At 40.3% G+C, this 25,240-nt stretch overlaps 1 protein-coding gene across 1 annotated transcript; it reads right to left on the reverse strand.

The window, feature by feature from the left end:
* Positions 1–1,965: 1,965 nt before the first annotated feature.
* Positions 1,966–22,647, reverse strand: LOC122432428 (translation initiation factor IF-2-like). The gene is made up of 3 exons (XM_043454331.1): positions 22,627–22,647; positions 19,760–20,250; positions 1,966–2,020 (listed from the first exon to the last, which is right to left on the reverse strand). Exons 1-3 carry the CDS (start codon positions 22,645–22,647, stop codon positions 2,011–2,013), a joined length of 522 nt encoding a protein of 173 aa, XP_043310266.1. The 3' UTR covers positions 1,966–2,010.
* Between the last annotated feature and the right edge of the window lie 2,593 nt (positions 22,648–25,240).

The raw sequence follows: 25,240 nt of genomic DNA on the forward strand, positions 1-25,240 counted from the left end.
CAATAGCCCCAGATCAGTCTAACCATGTCACGGACCTGACAGTGTTCAGATGCATGTGAAATCTCCCTCAACTCTTTGACATTTAAATAAATACGGCAAATAGAGAAACACAGTTTAGTACAGGTGCCCAACAATCTCGTTCTGTTAAATCTACTCTGATGTTGGGCAATCTGGACTATCTTTTGATGTTTCTCCTCATGAAATGAAGCTAACAATTCTATTTTTTTAAACCTGTCAAGTGTTATGAGGGTTATACTAAGATAAAGGAGAAATGGATCCAAAAGAGATTCCTGATGGTTGTTTTCAGCCAAAAACTTGTAACCTTGCCTTCAACAGACCTCAGCAGCCTGGCACAGTCCCTCCTAGGCGATGAGTCAAGGCGCAGTCTGGAACACCGACTGGAGGAAATAGCTCATCTACTCTGCTCGGACACTCGCCCTGAATGGGCGCGGTGAGGGTCAGTCATTGCGGAAAGGAACTGTTTTCTTGGCAAAGACACATGGAAATTCTAGAATGATGTGAGTTCCTATAATAGCCACACACAAGTTTAATAATCCAGTGAATACCAGAGAGCAATTTTCTCAGCTAGAAAAACCATCATAGAATGAGGTGAGGTCTTCATCTCACACCCTCCAAAACCGCAGCTGCCAAATTCTGCGATGGAAACATGACACGTGGTAGGACGATGCTGAAGTTGACATCATGCTTATACCAAGAGTAAGTGGCTGTGACATAAACTGCTAATCAGATCCGATTACCTAGGGCTTACAGGTGCCCAGTCAGTACCTACATTCTTGGCCATGCTTTCAATAGCTGCAGCCATATGACAACTAGTGACCACTAGAATACAAGAGGAAATGATCTGTGCAACTTAAGTTATCATCTTAAAGTGAACAAGCAAGCCCACATTACTCCCTTCCCTCCTGCTGCAGGCAGGATTTCAGATAATATGGTAAATTAAATTGCTTTAGCTAAATAAAACAATACCCTAGACAGAATACAAGAAAGGAACCTTGGGTTCCTGACATCATGAAATGACAAAAATAGACCTACACTATTAATATCAGAATGCTGCATGAAAGAAAAATTTACATTTTGCTTCTATCAATATTATTTTGCATATTTATTACAGCATTTAAAGCAACCCCTGACTGATGTATAGGTGCTACTACCTGGGCTGACCAAGGTATTTCATTCAAAAAATATTTTCTAATTCTGTGTTAGGTTTGAGGTTCTAGAGATAAAAAGTTTATAGGTTATAGGTTAAAGAAGGAATACTTACCATCCCAGAGCACCACCCAAATATTTGTGCTCAGATACAAAGACAACAAAGTAGAAAGTTATCAATTTCACATGTAGGCCTAAGCAATGGAATTTTGAATAAATTATATTGATGGGTCTGGTAACTCTTTTAAGTTAATCACTTTTCCTAACAACACTTGAAAGGACTCTTTTAACACAGTAACAAAATAAAACACAAAAGTATTACCTCTGAATATGCATGCGCACAGACACACACACACACTATATATATATATACAATATATATTATATAGACACACATTTATTTTACACAGACATACATATACACACATTTTAAATACATGTATGTGTGGGTGTGTGTATATATGTATATATATATATATATATATATATATGCAGATGTAGATCTGTGCCTTATATGTAGGTGTATAACACTCTGTATACATCTATAAACAGAGTATACACAACTATACATACACACTTCACATATGCCTGTGTAATACACATGCACAAACATAGGCAGCATCTACAAATAAATTGGGATTAATATCTTACCTCCTTCTTTTCATGGCTTCCCTGGTGGATCAGATAGTAAAGAATCTGCCTGAAATGCAGGAGACTTGGGTTCAATTGCTGAGTTGGGAAGATCCTCTGGAGAAGGAAATGGCTAACAATCCAGTATTTTTGCCTGGAGAATTCCGTGGATGGAGAAGGCTGGTGGGCTGCAGTCCAAAGGGTCTCAAAGAGTTACAAGTATCTGAGAAGAGAAGCAAAAAGCAAAGGAGAAAGGGAAAGATATACCCAACTGAATGCAAAGTTCCAAAGAATAGCAAGGAGAGATAAGAAAAGCTTTTTAGGTGAACAATGCAAATAAATAGAGGAAAACAACAGAATAAGAAAGACTAGAGATCTCTTCAAGAAAATTAGAGATACCAAGGGAACATTTCATGCAAAATGGGCATAATAAAAGGCAGAACTGGTATGGACCTAACAGAAACAAAGAGATTAAGAAGAGGTGGCAACAAAACACAGAAGAACTGTACAAAAACGGTCTCAATAATCCAGGTAACTACGAATGTGGTCACTGACCTAGAGCCAGACTTCCTGGAGTGTGAAGTCAAATGGGCCTTAGGAAGAATTAGTACAAACAAAGCTAGCGGAGGTGATGGAAATCCAGCTGAGCTATTAAAAATACTAAATGATGACACTGTTAATGCTGCCACAGAATATGCCAGCAAAATTGGAAAACACAAATGTGACCACACGACTGAAAAAGGTCAGTTTTCATTTCAATCCCAAAGAAGGGCAATGCCTAAGAATGTTCAAACTACTGTACAATTGTGCTTATTTCACATGCTAGTGAAGTGAAGAGAACGTTGCTCATTCATATTTGACTCTTTGTGACCTCATGGACTATACAGTCCATGGAATTCTCCAGCCCAGAGTACTGCAGTGGTGGGCAACCTTTCCTTTCTCCAGGGGATCTTCTCAACCCGGGGATTGTACGAAGATCTCCCACATTGCAGGTGGATTCTTTACCAGCTGAGCTACCAGGGAAGCACTGGAATGGGTAGCCTATTCCTTCTCCAGTGGATCTTCCCCACCCAGGAATAAAACTGGAGTTTCCTGCATTGCAGGCAGATTCTTTACCAGCTGAGCTACCAGGTGCTAGCAAGATAATGCTCAAAATCCTTTAACCTAGGCCTCAACAGTGTGTGAACTGAGAACTTTCAGGTGTACAAGCTGGATTTAGAAAAGGCAGAGGAACCAGAGATCAAATGTCCAACATCTGTAAACATCATAGAAAAAGCAAGAGAATTCCAGAAAGACATCTACTTCTGCTTCATTGACTAAACTAAAGCCTTTGACTGTGTGGATCACAATAAATTGAAGAATTTTCTTCAAGAGATGGGAATACCAAACCACCTTACCTGCCTCTTGAGAAACCTGTATGGCAGGTCAAGAAGCAGCAGTTAGAACTGGACATGGAACAAAGGACTGGTTCAACATGGTGAAAGGAGTATGTCAAGGCTGTATACTGTCACCCTGCTTATTTAACATATATGCAGAGTACAACATGTGAAAAACTGGACTTGATGAAGCACAAGCTGGAATCAAGATTGCTGGGAGGAATACAATGACCTTAGATATGCAGATGATACCACTCTAATGGCAGAAAGTGAAGAGGAATTAAAGAGCCTCTTGATGAAAGTGAAAGAGGAGAGGGAAAATGTTGGCTTAAAACTCAACATTCAAAAAACTATGATCATGCCATCCAGTCCCATCACTTCATGGCAAATAGATGGGGGAAAAATGGAAACAGTGACACACTTTATTTTCTTGGCTTCCAAAATCACTGTAGAGAGTCTGCAGCCATGAAATTAAAAGATGCTTGCTCCTTGGAAGAAAAGCTATACCAAACCTAGACAGAGTCTAGAAAGGAGTAGTCATGTATGGAAGTGAGAGCTGGACCATAAAGAAGGCTGAGCGCCGAACTGATACTTTTGAACTGTGGTGCTGGAGAAGACGCTTGAGAGTTCTTGGACTGCAAGGAGATCAAACCAGCCAATCCTAAAGGAAATCAACCCAGAATATTCATTGGAAGGACTGATGCTGAAGCTGAAGCTCTAACATTTTGGCCACCTGATGTGAAGAGCTGACTCATTAGAAACGACCCTGATGCTGGTAAAGATTGAAGGCAGGAGAAGGGGATGACAGAGGATGAGATGGTTGGATGGTATCACTAACTCAATGGACATGAGTCTGAGCAAACTCTGGGAGATGGTGAAGGACAGGGAAGCCTGGTGTGCTTCAGTCCGTGGGGTCACAAAGAGTTGGACATGATTTAGCGACTGAACAACAACAACCATCTTTTCAAGTCCTAAGTACCTCTTAACACTTCCCATTATGATAGCTCACATCATAGTCATTTGCATACATCTTATTGCTGCTCAAAGACTGTAAATTCTTGACAGAAAAAATTATGTTTCATACACTTTTGTCTCAATAGCAGCTTATATAGTGCTTGGAACATAAAAAGCACTTATTGTACACTTGTGAATAAGCGATTGATGTATTGAATGGTTGAATGAGTAAGTGACTATTTAGAGAGTCATGCTAGGGAAAGAGAGAAGGGAGTTGAATACATATTTTCTTCCTGAGTGGGTATCTGTGGAATAAACTGGCTTATAACTAGAAGACAGAACCCACGGACATAACAGATAGCAGCCACTTATCACAGAATTCTTATAGATACACATTAACCCTTTCCAAGGCAATAGGTCAAAGTCTTGGAACATAAACATTTTTTATTTATCAATAGAAAGCAACTCCATTATGGAGAGTTGCTTGACCTGTACACTCGTTACAAAATGTGTCAAAGGCCAAAGTTATGTTTCTTTCAGAGTCATAAATGCAAGCAGGCAGTTGCATTAAAGTCCACTCAGTCTGCTGGAATTTTTAAATACTCTGAGTACTGATTTAGCAAAACTCACTTTGTAAAAACAATAGGCAGAGAAATTTTAACAGGACTCCAAAGAAATCATAGGCAATTCCTGATTGAATCAAGTTAATCTTAGAGCTTAAAACCTAGTCTTCAGTAACTGCTGCAAATATAAATACTTGAGAACAATTTGGGACAAGAAACCAAGGGGCCATGCAAACACCAGCAACCCAGGCAAAGACAGCCTCAGACATACCTGGAGAAAACGCCCTTAAAGACATTTACCTTCAACATCAACGATCAAAAGACAGTGACTCGTCTCTTGATATATCCTTTATAATGCAGACCAAATAATTCTTAAAACAGAAAACAGTGTGTCTGTCACTCTCCTCTGTAGGTAACATTCATATGAGATATTGTGCTTTGAATTTCAGTCTGACTGACATACAGTGTGAATGCGCTTTTATAAAATAACGAACTTGTATCTGATGACCTCTGCAAACTCCTTTCCAGCTCTACAATGATTCCTCCACAACCATTCATAAGTCCCAATAGAAATGCCATCCCAAGGAAAGTCAATACAACTTTACTCAAATTTTTGCCCTCTTCTTTCTCATCTGCCTTCTCACAAAGTAAGTTATCAAAGGGGTTTAGAAAGAAAATCTCAAGGTCAGTGGTTACAAGGATATGCAATAATTGGACTAACTTGTAAGGGAAAAAACGTGATTTCATACAGCAGTATGAGAATGACTCAGGTAATGGGGGGCAATTTTAAACAACCAAAGGCCTTATTATTTTCAAATCCCATACAACTATAATTCAAACAATTACCAAATCTTGTTTAACTAGTCTTAAATCTGCTGACATTTTTACATTCAGTTGCCCAGGATCTGAAATAATGACTATGTTGAAATCCACCACTCTGCCCATTCCCTCTGACCATGGATCATGCAGAGGAAATTCCTTTAAATTGTCCAGGATAGAGAAATGCTAGGCTGGATGAAGCACAAGCTGGAATCAAGATTGCCGGGAGAAATATCAATAACCTCAGATATGGAGATGACACCACCCTTATGGAAGAAAGTGAAGAAGAACTAAAGAGCCTCTTGAAGAAAGTGAAAGAGGAGAGTGAAAAACTTGGCTTGAAGCTCAACAATCAGAAAACTAAGATCATGGCGTCTGGTCCCATCACTTCATGGGAAATAGATGGAGAAACAGTGGAGACAGTGGCAGACTTTATTTCGGGGGTCTCCAAAATCACTGCAGATGGTGATCGCAGCCATGAAATTCAAAGACGCTTGCTCCTTGGAAGAAAAGCTACAACCAACCTAGGCAGCATATTAAAAAGCAGACATTACACTGCCAACAAAGGTCCATCTAGTCAAAGCTATGGTTTTTCCAGTAGTCATGTATGGATGTGAAAATTGGACTATAAAGAAAGCTGAGCACCGAAGAATTAATTCTCTTGGACTGTGGTGTTGGAGAAGACTCTTGAGAGTCCCTTGGACTGCAAGGAGATAAAACCAGTCAATCCTAAAGGAAATCAGTCTTGAATATTCATTGGAAGGACTGATACTGAAGCTGAAACTCCAGTACTTTGGCCACCTGATGCGAAGAGCTGACTCATTGGAAAAGACCATGATGCTGGGAAAGATTGAGGGCAGGAGGAGAAGCGGACGACAGAGGACGAGATCCTTGGATGACATCACCGACTCAATGGACATGAGTTTGAGTAAACTCCAGGAGTTGGTGATGGACAGGGAGGTCGAGTGCTGTAGTCCATGGGTTCACAAAGAGACAGGACTGAGCTACTGAACTGAAGTGAACTGAACTGAGGATAGACAAGGGTCCTGACACATCTGCCACTTTCCATGTTGTTTTCTGCGCAAGTGAAATTTTCCACCTCTTCTGACTGGTATCATTTAGGCCAAGGAACTTACTGCTGAGAGAGACTGGTGTGAAAAACCGTGCTCCAGAGGAGGATTTTAAGCTCCCAGACTGAATCTGGCATACCTGTGGTTTTCTGTGTGTCTGCTAAATACTCAGCCTTTATTTTTCTAGAAGCAAAAAGTGTCAAGTTTCTCTGTTAATCACTCTGTAAATGCATATCTATTCCCATGAAGTGCTTTATTAAATGGAAATGAGCCTAATTATTCACCTGTTAGTGGGTGGGGACTGACAAAAAGATAAGATGAAGGGAATAACATTTCCCTTTCACCAGTTCGGTGCAGAATTTCTCTGTCACAGTACTGTGAGTAGCAGTCAGGCCTGTGTGATGGTATATCGTGCTGGCAAAAAAAATTTGTTAGGGTTTTTCTTTAAGGGTATATGGAAAAACCTGAACAACTTTTTGGTCAACCCAATAATTTTCTGTAATAACCAGAGTTTCTTCTCACCCACAACCCCTTGCTCCCATACCCACAGCCCTATTCTCCACGCACGGCCCATTTGGCTGCACCTTGCAATCAGAGGAATCCCTCCATCCCTGGAGGCCTGTTTCAGCAGAAAAGCAAAGCAAGAGACACCACATGGCCTTTGCTCTGCTGAGATGGTATTTAAGTTGTCAGGAAATTAGACACATTTAGGAAAAAAAGTTACATCTTCTCCTACACATGAACCTAGGGGCATGTGAAATCTGTACCTGTTGTTACCAGTAATGATGGAATTCTTGGTTTGTTTTCCCAATAACAGGAATATACATTATTTCAGCACTCAGGCAGACTCTAGTGGGCTTCCTCTAGTCCCCTGAGACACACTGACCAACTCCCCAAATCCTGACCCTCTTCCAAGGTTTTCTGTACGTGGAAACCACAATGTGAGGCAACAGTGCAGAAGATCAACTCCCTAAGTTTGTCTTGTTTACCCCCTCCATCCTTTCACCAAGACAGTAGCATCTTTTTACCAAGTTTATAAGAGACATTGCACTGTATCTTAAAAATACAGAACTTGCTATAGAGTCACTAAGACCCTACACTGTAAATACTGCTTACTTAAAAGATAAAGGACTTGGAGTTTTGTTTGGACAGCTGAATCTAAAAGTATGACTTCATGCAAGCTGTTTCTCTGGGTCTTGTTTTCTCCTTCTATTATTTGGCTGAGTCATAGGAGTCTATAAAATGAAATGAAGTAGTTTGATAATTTTCCTCAAACTTTCAAGCCCACTGAACTATCTGAATCAAAAATTCAAGAACTGTTTTTCTTTAAACCTCAAAATACCAGTGTATGGTCTCACATTTACCAATTCGAACTCTACCTTTTGTCAATACTGCAGCCTTCTTTGGTCAAATTAAGTATCTGCATTTTCTGAGAACTTCTCCCAGTAGAAAAAACAAGGCCACAACTAGAAACAAAGAAAATCACAAAATGAAAAAGCTCACCACTAAAGGCAAACATTCAATAAAGGTAGGAAATCATCCACATGTAAACATGACATCAAAAATAGCAATCATGAGAGGAGGACAGAGCAAATGCAGGGTATTTGAAAGGCATTTGAAATGAAGAGATCAGCCTCTTTTGTTTTTAAATTTCAAATACCAGGGAATCAAGATGAAGGCAATAAAACTGCTGAAGAAGGAAACAAAAAGTTGACTTTGAGAAAATTGCTCTTTACTGTGGAAAGGGTCATATCATCCTAGTGTTTAATTAGCCCTCAAATCCTGATTTGAAATGCATAATGACTCCTGCTGCTGAAATTTCTTCTGACAAAACTCTGTCTTCTGTATCATGCATATGAGCAGTAGCCAGAGTCTGCGGTCTGAAAAAGATTCAGGTGAAATTAGCAGTTTAAAAGTGGAATCATATCTCACACTTCTGGGATGCTGGTGCTGTTCTATTTCTTGAGCTGGAAGGCAGACCCATGACTGTATCCTCTGTGTTCTATACACCAAGTTTTTAGTTTATGATGTGTGCACTTCTTTGTGTATTACTTCAGTTAAAAAAAAAAACCTGTGTAGTTAGGAATATCAAAAGACTTGCCACAAAAAGAAGCACTAACCCCATGTTCATCTTTGGACTTTGAAAACTGACTGTAAGTTGTGTTAGTCACTCAGACGTGTCCAACTCTTTGTGACCCCATGGACTGTAGCCCACCAGGCTCCTCTGTCCATGGGATTCTCCAGGCAAGAATCCTGGAGTGTGCAGCCTTTCCCTTCTCCATGGGATCTTCCCAACCCAGGGATCAAACTCAGGTCTCCTGCACTGCAGGCGGATTCTTTACCAGCTGAGCCACTAGGGAAGCTCTGAAAACTGACTAGGGTGTGGTGGTGGTTTAGTAGCTTAGTCGTGTCCAACCCTTGCGACTGTATGGAGCCTGCCAGGCTCCTCTGTCCGTGGGATTTTCCAGGCAAGCATCGTGGAGTGGGTTGCCATTTCCTTCTCCAGTGGGAAGAAGGGTGTAGCTAAACAAAATTATAGAGGAGATCCTGACACTTAAAACATCACAATCTTAAAAGCACTTCTGTATCCATAGTATTAGTTCTGTGAGACATTTATTGCTTCTATTATAAAGAAACTACAGTTTAAAATAGGTAAATAACTTGTAAAAGGTGGTTAACTGAATAAGCTCCAGAACCCTATATTGCTGGCACTTTTTTTCTGTCTCTGAGTATAGTCCTCATTCCTCAGTTTCATAGCCAACTCCGTTACATGGACCCATATTAGAACTATTCCTATCATTAGGCCAAAAGACAAAAGCTCTACGACTGTCCCGACAGATGCCAAAAAGGGCATTTGATAAATTCCATTCTATAAACATCTATTCTATACTTACAAAAATTTATTGCTAACCTTCTTTAACATGATAAATAATACTAATCTCAAACTAGCATTTGACATTTTAATAGAAGAGTAATCGTTAAAAGTGAAAACAAACTGCCAATGTCCATTATCACCACTATTCAGCACTGTCCTCTAGTGTGAACTCCTGCGGTAAAGCAAAAACGGTATTAACTACTTGGAAAATCCTAGAGGGTCTAGAATAACACTTTTAGAAGCAATAACTAATGAGGTAGTTTAATAAAGTGAAATATATATATATATATATATATATATATATATATATATATATATATATGCCATCCAAGTCCTATGCAGGTTATAAAACTTCATTGAAACATGAAAAAGATAGCTTGAATAAGTGCAGAAAGACACCAAGTTCCTGGTAAATAACTTGCTGTAAAACTGTTCTCTGCAGCACTATTTATCATAATAATAAAAATGGAAACCAGCTAAATATTTGACAATAGGGAACAGGCAAAATAAAGTATGGCCCAGTCATATAACAGTATGAACATCCATAAAAATACATAAAAGAAAAATGTCACATGGCTTGGAAAAATGTCCAAGGTGGACGGTAATTTTTTAAAGTCACAAAACAGCTTTTTTTGTGAAAAAAAAAGGGGGGGTTTGTTTTATATATACACACATACAAACATGTACTTGAAATAAAACTGGGAGGCTATATCTCAAAATGTGTTTTTCATTATAGGTGATTTCAATTTTCTATATTTACTTTATCTGCATTTTTTGTGTGTAACTGTATTTCCCTATTTCTCTAATTTTATATAACATGTATTGTATTTCCAATAAAAATTAAAACATAATTACCTTAGGAAAAACATAAATTGCTCTATTGTGACTGGGATAGATTTCATGTGGTTGTCCCTCCAAAAAGAAATGAGTAAAATGAGTAATGAAAGCACAGTAACATAAATTGGACTCTGTCTGCTGAAGTTCTATTGTATTTATATGATCCTAGACAGGGTTTCACTGGTGGCTAAGATGATAAAGAACCTGCCTACAATGTGTTGGTCCTTTAATGGACCAGAACCTGGTGGTCCGGAGTCGGTGATGAGAGAGTGAAAGAAGGAAAGAGGCTAACATTCCCTGCGATCCACAGCTGGCTTCCGAGCTCCAGGCAATCAGCCAGAAATAGAGAGATAGAGAGAGGAAGAAAGAAAGAAAGAGAGAAAGACACGGGGGACCCAAGCTCTGATTAAAATTCCAGACTTACAAAACATAAGACATCCCTATCAAAGAGAGAGTTGCAATCACCTTTTACCATTTGTATGGCTCATAAAAAGGAAGAGGGTACTTATCACCATAATGAGAAATGCCTGGATTCCTCAGCCCTGGGAAAGGCATGCCTCTCCTCTTAATTCCTGAATATTCAGGAATTAATAAGGGCCAGAGGGTTCCTGACAGATCCAAAACAGCACACAGGAAGACTCTTGTTAAATGCTTCCTGACAACAATGCAGGAGACTGGGGATCAATCCCTGGGTCAGGAAGATCCCCTGGAGAAGGAAATGGCAACCAACTCCACTATTCTTGCCTGGAGAATTCCATGGACAGAGGAGCCTGGTAGAGTACAGTCCATGGGGTCAAAAAGAGTCAGATACAACCGATCAACTAACACTTTCACTTTCAAACCTCTTTACTCTTGATTTTTCAAGGCTCACAGCCCTGTTGTGGTGAAGGGGCTGGCATAACTCAATGACACTATGAGTCACGCCATGCAGGACCACCCAAGACAGACAGGCCATGGTGGAGAGTTCTGACAACACAGTCCAAGTGAGGGGGGAATGGCAAAGCACTCCAGTATTCTTGCCTCAAGAACCCCATGAACATTATGAAAAGGCAGAAAGATATGACCCTGGAAGATGAGCCCCCCAGGTTGGTAGGTGTCCAATATGCCACTGGGGAAGAGCAGAGGGCAGTTATTAACAGCTCCAGAAAGAAGAAAGTGGTTGGGCCAGAGTGGAAATGACACTTAGTTGTGGATGTGTCTGGTGGTGAAAGTAAAGTCCAATGCTATAAAGAACAGTATTGCATAAGAACCTGGACTGTTAGGTCCATGAGCCAGGATAAACTGGGCATGGCCAAACAGGGGATGGCAAGAGTGAACATTGACATTTTAGGAATCAATAAAGTAAAAATCGACTGGAATGGGTGAATTTAATTTAGATGACCGTTATATCTACTACTGTGGGCAAGAATCCCTTAGAAGAAATGAAGTAGCCCTCACAGTCAACAAAAGAGTCCAAAATACAGAACTTGGGTGCAATCTCAAAAATGACAGAATTATATTGGTTCCTTTGACAGGCAAACCATTCAACATCACAGTAATCCAAGTCTATGCCCCAACCACTGAGGACAGTGAAGATGAAGTTGACCAGTTCTTTGAAGACCTGCAAGACCTTCTAGAACTACACACGTGCGCGCGCGCACACACACACACACACACACACACAAATGTCCCTTTCATCTTTGGGGATGGAATGCCAAAGTAGGAAGTCAAGAGATACCTGGAGTAACAGGCAAGTTTGGCCTTGGAGTACAAAATGAAGCAGGACAAAGGCTAACAGAGTTTTGTCAAGAGAACGCACTGGTCATAGCAAATACCCTCTTCCAACAAAATGAGACGACGAGATGACTCTTCACATAGACATCACCAAATGGTCAATACCACAATTATATTGATTATATACTTTTCAGCCCAAGATGGAGAAGCTCTATACAGTCAGCAAAAACAAGACCTGGAGCTGACTGTGGCTCAGATCATCAGCTCCTTATTGCAAAATTCAGGCTTACTGAAGAAAGTAGGGAAAACCACCAGGCCATTCATGTATGAGCTAAAGCAAATCCCTTCTGATTATATAGTGGAGGTGATGCACAGATTCAGGGATTAGATCTGGTAGACATAGTGCCAGGAGAACTATGGACAGAGGATCATAGCATTGTACAAGAGGCAGCGACCAAAACCATCCTGAAGAAGACGGAATGCATGAAGGCAAAGTCGTTGTCTGAGAAGACTTACAAATAGTTGAGGAAAGAAGAGAAGTGAAGAACAAGAGAGAAAGGGAAGGATACCCAACTGAATGCAGAGTTCCAGAGAACAGCAAGGAGGGATAAGATCTTCTTAAATGAACAAAGCAACGAAGTAGAAGAAAACAACAGAAAAACTAGAGATCTCTTGAAGAAAATCAGAGCTATCAAGGGAACATTTCATGTAAGGATGGGCATGATAAAGGACAGAAGCTATAAGGACCTAACAGAGGCAGAAGAGATTAAGAATAGGTGGCAAGAATACACAGAACTGTACAAAAAAAGGTCTTAATGACCCAGAAAACTAAGATGGTATGGTCACTCACCTAGAGCCAGACATCCTGGAGGGTGAAGTCAAGTGGGCCTTAGGAAGCATCACAGCAAACAGAGCCAGTAGAAATGATGGAGTTCCAGCTGAGTTATTTCAAATCCTAAAAGATCATGCAATGAAAATGCTGCACTCAATATGTCAGCAAACTTGGAAAACTCAGCAGTGACCACAGGACTGGAAAAGGTCAGTTTTCATTCCAATCCCAAAGAAGGACAATGCCAAAGAATGTTGAAACCACCACACGACTGTGCTCATTTCACATGCCAGTACATATATGGTGGTGGTTTAGTCATGAAGTCGTGTCTGACTCTTGAACTTATGCAACCCCATTGACTATACCCTGCAAGTCTCTTCTGTCTATGGGATTCTCTAGGCAAGACTATTGGAGTGGGTTGTTATTGCCTTCTCCAGGGGATCTTCCCGACCCAGGGATTGAACCCAGGTCTCCTGCATTGCAGGCAGATTCTTTACCAACTGAGCTATGAGGGAAGCCCCATGCTAGTAAATTTATGTTCAAAATCCTTCAAGCTAGGCTTCAACAGTACATGAACCAAGTACTCCAGATGTTCAAATTAGGTTTAGAAAAGGCAGAGGCAGAGGAACCACAGATCAAATTGCCAATATTCTTTGGATCACAGAGAAAGCAAGTGAATTTCAGAAAAAACATCTAGTTCTGCTTTATTGACTATGCTAAAGCCTTTGACTTCATGGATCACAACAAACTGTGGAAAGCTCTTAAAGAAATGGGACTACCAGACCACCTTATCTGTCTTCTGAGAAACCTGTGTGCATGCCAAGAAACAACAGTTAGAACTTTACATGGAATAACTGATTGGTTCAAACCTGGGAAAGGAGTACAACAAGGCTGTATATTGTCAACTTATTTATTTAATTTATATGCAGAGTACATCAAGCTAAATGTTGGGCTGAGTGATTCATAAGTTGGAATCAAAATTGCCAGGGGAAATAACAACAACCTCAGATAGGCAGATGATACCACTCTAATGCCAGAAAGTGAAGAGGAACTGAAGAACCTCTTGATGAGGGTGAAAATAAGAGTGAAAAACTTGGGTTAAAACTCAACATGAATAAAACTAAGAGCAGGGCATCCAGTTCCATCACTTCATGGCAAATAGAAGGGGAAAAAGTGGAAACTGGGATAGATTTTATTTTCTTGAGCTCCAAAATCACTGTTGAGGGTGGCTGCAGCCATGAAAACAAAAGATACATACTCCTTGGAAGGAAAGCTATGACAAACCTAGACAGTGCATTAAAAAGCAGAGACATCACTTTGCCAACATAGATCTGTATAGTCAAAGTTATGGTGTTTCAGTAGTCACATACAGATACGAGAGTTGAACCAGTAAGAAGGCTGAGAGCTGAAGAATTGATGCTTTCAAACTGTGGTGTTGGAGAAGACTCTGGAGAGTCCCTTGGACAGCAAGAAAATCAAACCAGTCCATCCTAAATGAAAGCAACCTTGAATATTCATTGGAAAGACTGCTGCTGAAGGTGAAGCTCCAAAACTTTGGCCACCTGATGTGAAGAGCCAACAGATTGGGAAAGACCCTGATGCTGGGAAAGATTGAGGTGAGGAGGAGAAGGAGATGACAGAGAATGAGATGGTTGGAAGGCATCACCGACTTAATGGATGTGAATTTGAGCAAACTGCAGGAGATAATGAAGGACAGGGAAGTCTGATATGCTATAGTCCATGGGTCTCAAAGGGTTGGACACAACTCAGCAACTGAACACCCCACCACCACCAAGACATTTGTAGTCAAAAGTCACCATTATGGTAAAGTTTTTACCCCTAACTTCAAAGCACAGTAAGAAACTATCTAGTTTTACCCACACATTTGTATAGTATTTTAATCTTTCAAAGGTAATTTCATATTTGCTGAATTATTCTATTGTCACTCCAACCCTTTGAAATAAGATTATCCTCATTTACAGATTAAGACTGTGGAATTCAGAAAGTTCTGGATAGTTAAACACATGGGTAGTTGATGTTATTACTGCTTGCACCAGTGTACCAGTGGAACTAAAATCCAGAACTCAAAGCATCAAACAGGATTTCACTTCACTCAAATAACTATTAAGTTTCTCCAAAGTACCAGGTCTTTTGTTTTAGAAACTGTGTATGGAAGTGATTAAAACATGCAAATTTAAAACAAATTCTTAAAGTATTTTTAAACTCTTAAAAGAGTTATAAGAGCTAGGGTTGAACTGGCTTCTTATTTCTGTAACACACTAAAGTTGAAGTGCTATTGTCAAACCATCCAAATATAGATTCCATTTCTTAAAATGAGTCACCAAAAGTATTCAGCCCCTGAAACAGAGCATCAGATGCAATCTAAAAATAATAAGTCCAAGTCCTAGAAAATTCATGGGAAAGGATTTTCTCTCTATTAGTCAACCCAGAATTCTGATTTAGAGAGTTCACCTTCCTTTTTAAAAACTCATCTTGTAAGTTGTACATTTGATGCATACATGTGTACTGACAAAGTTAAAACACAATCAATATGTTTTCAAGGAACATACCCCAGCATAAGATCTGACTCATTTTTTCTTTGTATGTAACATTTACTTTGGATCACAGTAAGGAAGTGAGCAAACTGTGACTTACAAAACCTATCTCATGATACACTGAACAGCCGTGCAGAAGTGTTACATGCATTATGCCTCACAATAAACACTGACATTTATAACCTAAAATTCTCATTGTGCTAAAGGCGGGCTCATTCTCCCACTTAGGTAATGAAATTTTAATACAGTATGTGTATGAGAAGGGAAGAGGAGAATAAAACATATTAAGTAATTCACTTGGCTATTACACTACCAGAAAGGGGGCATCATTTTTATACTTGCATTTCTTAAACAACAGACTTTACAGTACACTCATTAACTGATGGGAGGGTTTTAGGACTATCTGTCACATCAAATTTGCTGGGAAAAGACAGCATTCTGTGAGCAATTTTCCACTTCCTTGATATTCAAAATACTCCAGCGGAACATCCGAAGTAAACACCTGCTTCCCCCCATCTAAACAAGAGCATGTCTTCCACCTGTGGCTCTTCTAACGGGCTCAACAAGCCCCACTGCCACTTAACCTGGTGAGAAAAAGGAAACCCTTCACCCCGGAAACAGCTCTCTTCATTTCGTCCTTTCTTCTATACATCCAACCAAGAAATCGACAGTACGTTATTTAAGATAGTTTGTCCAAATGAATCACAGAACTAGGAGACGTGAATGCACATGAAGGACATTAAAGAAGAGGGAGTCTTTGAGTTAAAACTGAGTAGCCTGACAGAAAGTGAATTTTCTGTCAAGAGTATATATTACCTTGGTTCCAAAGAGCACACAAATATGCAGAAGGATAATGTTGAATGTCACCAATTTGTGCATATGCTATTCATTTAAGCGTTTGATTGCTGGCATCTTTCTCTTTGGATGTTCGAATTGCACCTGAGCTTATTGTTTTACATTGAAATAAATACACATTTTAGGTGAAATGGAGCCTCACTGCAATGTTCCCTCTGGGCATAGGGCTTGAGTTTCCCTTACATCTGAATTTCTTCTAAAAATTTCTTCCAAGGACAAGTTTTAAGATAGACTCTGCCTACACGTGAATTTTAGATTATAAATTTTAAAAATGAAACTCCAAATTATGATAAGCTAAATGATGTTCACCAAATACTTCCTCCCTTTTCCTTCATACTGTGGGCAAACTTTCCACCCCTGTGAAGTTGGGCTTGGCTATGTGACTTGCTAAGATTAATCGTATGCTGTTGTTGTTCAGCTTCTAAGTCTCGTCTGACTGTGACCCCATGGACTGTAGCATGTCAGTTCTGCACTGTCTCCTGGAGTTTGCTCAAATGCATATCCGTTGAGTCGGTAATGCTATCTTTTTCATCCTCTGCCACCCCCTACTCCTTCTGCCTTCAATCTTTCCCAGCCATCAGGGTCTTTTCCAGTGAATCAGCTCTTCATATCAGGTGTAAAAAACACTGGAGCTTCAGCTTCAGCCTCAGTCCTTCCAATGAATATTCAGGGTTGATTTCCTTTAGGATTGACTGGTGTGATCTCTTTTCTGTCCAAGGGACTGTCAAGGGTCTTCTCCAACACAATTCAAAAGCATCAATTCTTTGGCACTCAGACTTCTTTATGGTTGAATTCTCACATCCATACATGACTACTGGAAAAACTATAGCTTTGACTATACAGATTTTTGTCAGCAAAGTGAGGTCTCTGCTTTTTAATACACTCTCTAGGTTTGTCATAGCTTTGCTCCAAAGGAGCAAGCATATTTGAATTTCATGGCTACAATCACCGTCCCCAGTGGTTTTGGAGCTCAAGAAAATGAAATGTCACTGCTTCCACTTTTTTCCCTGTTATTTGCCATGAAGTGATGGAACTGGATGCCATGGTCTTAGTTTTTTTCATGTTAAGCTTCAAGCCAGCTTTTTCACTTTTCTCTGTTAACCCCCATTAAGTGGCTCTTTAGTTCCTCTTCACTTTCTGCCATTGGAGTGGTATCATCTGCATATCTGAGGTTGTTTATATATATATGATAAAAACAAAGACTTGATATGATCATGTAGTGGGACTTGCCTAACCATGCTTTCGACATTGCCATGTGCTATAGTCTGAATGTCTGTATCCCTCTAAAATCGGTATGTTAAATTCCTAACCCCCAAAGGTGATGGCATTACCTGGTGGGGCTTTCAGGAAGTGCCAAAGTTATGAGGGTGGAACTCTCATGGATGAGATTAATGCCTTGTAAAAGAGACCTGAGAGAAATCCCTAGAGTCTTCTGTCCTAAGAGGATGCAGTGAGAAGTCTGCAACCTTGAAGAGAGCCCTCACCTGGGCAACCTGGCACCCTGATGTCAAACGTCCAGTCTCCAGAACTGTAAGCAGCACATTTTTACTGTTTATAAGCCATGCAGTCGGTGTTGTGTTTTTTTGTTTTTTAAGCATCATGAACAGACTAAGACACGATGAAAAGAACATTCTTGGATAGTCCACTGATCAGAGCTGGTAAGAGACACATCAGTCTGACTTGGACTCAACCTGTGATTTGGAGTCAAGCCCAGCTGAGCTTAGTCTAGATCAACTGACCTACAGCGAATGTATGTGAAAGTAAATGCTAAAAGTAAATGTGCAAGAAAAAGTAAATGCTTTGTTTTAAGCCAATGCATTTGGGGTGGCTTGTTACCCAAAGTTATTGTGGGTATAGTTAACTGATACACAACTGGAAACAAACACATTGTTAATTATAGCAAGGCTCCTTTGTCCCTGGTTTTCCAGGCAATAATACTGGAGTGGGTTGCCATTTCCTTCTCCAGGGGAATCTTCCTGACCCAGGGATTGAACCCAGGTTTCCTGCACTGCAGGCAAATTCTTTACCAACTGAACTACCAGGGAAGCCCCAACTATAACACATAGATAGGCTTTTTTTTTTCTTTTTTAAATTTTGCAGCACTGGGTCTTAGTTGCTCATGAGGATATTCCGTTGCAATGCAGATTCTATAGTTCTGGCATATGGGGTCAGTAGTTGCTCCGTGGCATGTGGGATCATAGTTCCCCAGTTAGGGACTGACTCCACATCCCTGCATAGCAAGGAGGATTCTAAACCACTGGGACATCAGGGAAGTCCAAATAGATAGGTTCATATACTGAATCTAAAGCAGTTGTAATGGAGCAAAACTTATTAATAACCATGCTACCTGCATAAATGTGATATATGTTAATCAATCAGTTATCAAGATAATACTGTTTCATAAAGGAAAATTGACCAGACTTTTTAAATTTGTTAGATATGCCTGACTAGAAGTGCTTTTTCTAAATATGTGAATTAAATACTCACCCAGCCCAATTCAAAAATGGGAAAACAAAAACTTAATTGAAAAATAATGAAGGTTCTAGAAAAATGGTACTTATGAACCTATTTACAGGGCAGGAATAGAGATGCAGACAGAGAGAACAGACCTGTGCACACAGTGGGGGAAGAAAAGGGTGGGAGGAACCGAGGGGGTAGCAGTGACGTGTTTCCACTGCCACGTTTAAAGCAACTAGCAGCAGGAGGCTGCTCCACCACCCAGCGAGCTCAGCCTGGTGCTCTGATGACCTAGAGGGCTGGGAGGGAAAGTGGTTAAGCTGATTCAGTTATCCAATTCTTTGTGACCCCATGGACTGTAGCCCACCAGGCTCCTCTGTCCATGGGATTCTGCCGGCAAGGATGCTGAGTGGGTTGCCAAGCCCTTCTCCAGCTAATCTTCCTGAGCTTGAGATCATACCCCACGTCTACGATGTCTCCTGTGTTGGCAGGGGGGTTCCTGACCAGCAGCACCACCTGGAAAGTCCATTTTACACACACATATACTTAGGGCTGATTCACTGCTGTACAGAGAAACAAGAGAACACTGTAAAACAGCCATCTACCAGTTTTAAAACGCATTTTACATTTTTAAAATGCAGGAAGTCTAATTTTGAATGACTGTTCTGACTTGTTCTTATCCTGCTGCCTAGGTAACTAGTGAGGAGGATATTTTCTACATTGAGTTCGTAAGAAAACAACAATAATGAATAAATACAAATTAAAGTGCTAAAAATAATTTGTCGATCAATTCAGATGACATACTAAGAATCGGGTTATAAGTATCAGATATTATCTTGGCAGAAATCGAGCACAACACTAACAGATCCAAATGAAACTTCTCAAATGTTAACGCAGATGAAAATCATTATGATCTTTTACAGTGACAAAGCTAATTGTATAAAGGAGAAAGGTTAAACAATTTTTAAAATTTTCCATTTAATTTACTATAGCACCTTGACTATAATGACAAGGGTCATTTAATGTAAACTATAAAAATACTAATTATTTATTTTATACCGAGTTGTGAAGCGTCCTTTGGTTCTGAAATTCATGACTGGAGTGGTGTCAGCACCACGGCGGCATGAGATGCTCCCACTGTCGGCCCCCTTCCACCCACCAGCGGGAAACACCGTAACTCGAGCGCCGCGGCCTGCGCCCCAGCGCCGAGGATTCCCGCTCGCCGGTTCTTTCCCGGGCGCGCAGAGCAGGCGGGCGCCCTGTGAGCGCCCCGGGCGGGAGGACCCGCGGCACCGGGGCCGCGCACGGGGCTCCGGGCCCGGCCCTGCACCCTGCCGGGGGCTGCACCGGGCACGGCCAGGCGCCTCTGGGCACCCGCGGAGCGCCCGCCTGCCCGCCAGCGCTCGTGTCCGCCGGGCCACGGGCGTCTGCCTCCGGGGCCCCGGCAGCAGAGCCCCCCGAGCGGAGCGGACGCGAACGAGGGCCCGCGCCGGGCGGAGGCCGCGGGGGCGCGCGGGGTCTCCCAGCGAGCGGAGGCCGCGCGCAGGGACCTAAAGCCCGTACTGCCGCGCCACCTGTCGGAAGACAAAAGGCCAGTAAGGACTAACCTGCCGTTCTGCCGCGCAGGCGAGGCTGACTCTGCGACCCCAGGGCCTGCAGCACCCAGGCCTGCCGTCTGTCAGCAGCTCCGGGGGCTTAGCTAAGACTCATGTCCATCGAGTGGGCGTTTGTTAGAATTTTTAGAACCTATATCCCATCCATCCCTCCCTCCCTCATAGCTCAGTTGGTAAATCATCTGCCTGCAATGCCGGAAACCGGGGTTCAATCCCTGGGTCGGGAAGATCCCCTGGAGAAGGAAATGGCACCCACTCCAGTATTCTGGCCTGGAGAATCCCATGGACAGAGGAGTTTGGGGGTCTACAGTCCATGCGGTCGCAAGAGTCAGACGACTTAGTGACTAAACCACCACCACCACGTCTACATATACAGAGAGCCAGTGTTTTGCTGAATTGTTAGAGTCAAGTAAAAATAAAAACTTTACCCAAAAAAGAAAGATTTTCACTACCTTAATGTACTGGCAGAGGAACAACTTGTGGAACACCATGAAAAAGCACAGTAATACGGTTTCATAAAAAGAAAATGAAAATTCTCCAGAAATTAAAAGTCACAGAAGAATGCAATCTAACTGACAGAGAATTCAAAATGGCTGTTACAAAGAAACACAGTCTGCTACAAGGAAACTCAGGAAGGCAGTGCCCTGAGCTCAGGAGCAAAACCAGCAGACAGGAGAGACCCTGTCAAAGAGACTGCCACACCTGAAAAGGGCCAAGATAATAATACTAATGGACCTGAAGAAAATCAAATGAGATGAACACATTGGAAAACAATGAGAACAAAGCAGATCACAGGGGAGAAGGAATTAGCTAGCTGGAAGACAGAAATCTAGACATATACAGGTGGAGAAGAAAGAACTAAGATACTTCAAAAATGAAGAAATTCTGTGAGAATAATCCAATCCCATTAAGAAAGGCAACATTAAGATAATGGGATTCCCACAAGGAGAAGAGAGGGAGTACGGAGCAGAGAGTTTCTTTAAAGAAACAAGAGTGGAGAACTTCCCCAATCTTGAAAGAAACCAGATATACAAGTCCATGAAGTTAAGAGAATACTTAATTACTTCAATGTAAAAAAGACCTTCTTCAAGGCACATTATATTAAAAGTGTCAAAAATTACAACAGAGAAAGAATTTTTCAGGACATCTAGGGAAAAAAAGGATGGTAGCCTATAAAGGAATCTCCATTAGGCTGTCAACAGGTTTCTCAGCAGAAACTCTACAGGCCAGAGGAGAGTGTAATGACATACTCAAAATACTGAAAGATAAAAACTGTCCATTCAGAATACTCTATAAAGTAAGGTTATCATTTGGTTATGAAAAAGAAATAAAGGCTTTCACAGACAGAACTGAGAGAGTTCATCACCACCAAACCTGCCTTACAAGAAATATTGAAAGGAGCTCTTTTACCTGAAACAAAAGGCAAAAATATGTAGAACTTTGACCAAGGTGATGGACAGAATAAAAAAACTGCAACTCAAAATTAGAATATGTTGTAAAACACTTCACTGTAGCACAAAGGTTAAGGGGGAAAAGCAATATAAATCACTATAGCTACATCAACTTGGTAATGAAATTGCAACATAGAAAGGAATAATTGTAGGCAACAAAAACATAGAAAGGGAAGAGGAAGAGAACAGAACTTACATTGGAAATAAAGATAAGATGCTATCTGAAGAAAAAGGTTATCTTATCTTTGAGACATTTTATACAAACTTCATGTAAACACAAAACATAAACCTAGAGCAAACATACAAAATGTTTTAAAAAATGGAAAATGAAAAGCATCATAGAAGACCAATAACTTAAAATGGTGGGCAGAAATGAAAGAATAAACAATGAAGATATAGAACAACCAGAAAACCAAATTTAAAATGGCAGTACTAAGTCCTTATTTATCAATAGTCACCCTAAATGTAAGTGGATTGAATTCACCAATCAAAGGACACAGAGTGGTTGGATATATTAAAAAACAGGACAACCATATGCTGTTCCCAGGAGATTCATCTCAGCTCTAAAGACAACCATAAACTCAAAAATAAGAGATAGAAGATAATATTCTAAGAATGTCAGCTAAGACAGAGTGAGTGTCACCATAATCATATCAGATAAAACAAGCCAAAAAAAGTAAGTAAAGACAAAAATTCACATTATATAATGATAAAGCAGAAAATCCATCAAGAAGACATAACAGTTACTAATATATATGTATGTAACATAGAAACACTAAAATATGCAAAGCAATTATTAACACAGCTAAAGGGTGAGATTGTCAGCAACTCAGTGATAATAGCAGGGACTTTACCACCCTACTTGCATTAATGGATAGATCATCCTGACAGAAAGTCAACAAGAAAACAGTGACCTTAGATGAAACATTAGACGAGATGTGGTTAATAGATTTATTCAGAATATTCCATCCAAATGCAGGAGAATACACATTATTCTTACATACTCATGGAACATTCTAAAGAATAGACCATATATTGAGACACAAAACAGTTCTCAATAAATATAAGAAAATTGAAATATATCAAACCTCTTTTCCAATCACAATGGTATAAAACTAGAAATAAATTACAAGAAGAAAGTTGGAAATATTACAAATACGTGGAGACTAAACAACATGCTACTAAACAACTATTGAGTCAAAGAAGAAATCAAAGGAACAGCTTTTTAAAATATCTGAAGACAAATGAAAATTAAGGTATGACATACCAAAATCTATGGGATGCAGCAAAAGACATACTCAGAGGCAAGTTTATATCAATAATACTAGCCTACTTCAAGAAACAAGAAAACCCCAAATAATGTAAACTTACACATAAAGGAACTAGAGAAAGAAAAACAAAAACAAAAGTTAGAAAAAAAGGAAATAATAAAGATCAGAACAGAAATTAAATAGAGACTAAGACGACGATAGAAAAGGTCAATGACATTAAGAACTGTTTCTTTGAAATGACAAACCTTTACCTAGACTCACTAAGAAACAGAGAGAGAAAGCTCAAATAAGTAAAATTAGGAAATGGCAACCCACTTCATTATTTTTACCTGGAAAATCCCCCAGAGGAGCCAGGTGGGCTACAGTTTGTGAGGTCGCAAAGAGTAGGACAGAAACAGCACAGAAATGCAAGATGAGAGATGACTACAGCTGTCACAGAAACAAGAAAGAATTCTAAGAGGATGTTACAGATACTTACAGACCAACACCTTGTAAAACTTAGAACTATATAAATTATTCTAATTATAAGCCTTCCAAGTCTGAATCATGAAGAAGTAGAAAATCCAGAGACTGATTACTAGTAAGGAAACTGCAACAGTATTCAAAAACCTCTCTCAAAACAAAAGTTTAGGACCACATGGCTTCACAGATAAATTCAACAAAACACTCAAAGATTTAATAACTATTCTCAAATTCTTCCTTAAAACTGAAGAGGAGGGAATGCTTCTTAAACCATTTTTCAAGGTTAACATTACTCTGTTACCAGAACCAGGCAAGGACAGTTCACACACACACACACACACACACACACACACACACACACACACACGCTACAAGTCAACATCTCTGATGAACTCAGAAATAAATATCCTCAACAAAATATTAGCAAACTGAACACATACACTCCATATGCCAGCAAATTTGGAAAACTCAACAGTGGCTACAGAAATGGAAAAAGTCAGTTGTCATCCCAATCTCAAAGAAAGGCAATGCTACAGAATGTTCAAATTACCATACAGTTGTGCTCATTTCACATGCTAGCAAGGTAATGTTAAAAATCCTTCAAGATAGGCTTCAACAGTACATGAACTGAGAACTTCCAAATGTACACTGGACTTAGAAAAGGCAGAGGAACCCAAGATCAAATTGCCAACATCTGCTGGATCAGAGAAAAAAGCAAGGGAATTCCAAAAAAAATCTGCTTCATTGACTATGCTAAAGTCTTTGACTGTGTGGATCACGACAAACTGGAAAATTCTTCAAGATATAGGAATACCAAACCACCTTACCTGCCTCCTGAGAAACCTGTATGGCAGGTCAAGAAGCAGCAGATAGAACTGGACATGGAACAAAGGACTGGTTCAAAATAGGGAAAGGAGTATATCAAGGCTGTATACTGTCACTCTGCTTATTTAACTTATATGTAGAGTACATCATGCAAAACACTGGGCTGGATGAAGCACAAGCTGGAATCAAGATTGCTTGGAGGAATACAGTGACCTCAGATGTGCAGATGACACCACCCTTATGGCAGAGTCAGGAAGATCCCCTGGAGAAGGAAATGGAAACCCACTCTAGTATTTATGCCCAGAAAATCCCATGGAAGGAGACTGGTAGGGTATAGTCCATGCAGTGGCAAAGAGTCAGACACGAATGAGCGACTTCACTTTGGCTTTCACTTATGGCAGAAAGTGAAGATGAACTGAAGAGCCTCTTGATGAAAGTGAAAGAGGAAAGTGAAAAAGTTGGCTTAAAACTCAACATTCAAAAAACTAAGATCATGGCATACAGTCTCATCACTTAAACAGATGTGGAAAAAGTGGAAACAGCAACAGATTTTATTTTCTTGAGCTCCAAAATCACTGTAGACAATGACTGCAGCCATGACATTAAAAGACGCTTACATCTTGGAAGAAAAGCTATGACAAACCGAGACAGTGTATTAAAAAGCAGAGACGTCACTTTGACAACAAAGGTCCCCATAGTCAAAGCTATGGTTTTTCCAGTAGTCAGGTACCAAGAGCGAGACATAAAGAAGGCTGAGTGCCAAAGAATTGATGCTTTTGAACTGTGGTGCTGGAGAAGACTCTTGAGAGTCCCTTGGACAGCAAGGAGAGCCAGCCAGTCCATCCTAAAGGAAATCAACCCTGCACATTCATTGGAAGGACTGATGCTAAAGCTGAAACTCCAATACCTGGGCCACCT

This window comes from Cervus canadensis, chromosome 31 (assembly GCF_019320065.1).
Source record: "Cervus canadensis isolate Bull #8, Minnesota chromosome 31, ASM1932006v1, whole genome shotgun sequence".
Taxonomy (NCBI): domain Eukaryota; kingdom Metazoa; phylum Chordata; class Mammalia; order Artiodactyla; family Cervidae; genus Cervus; species Cervus canadensis.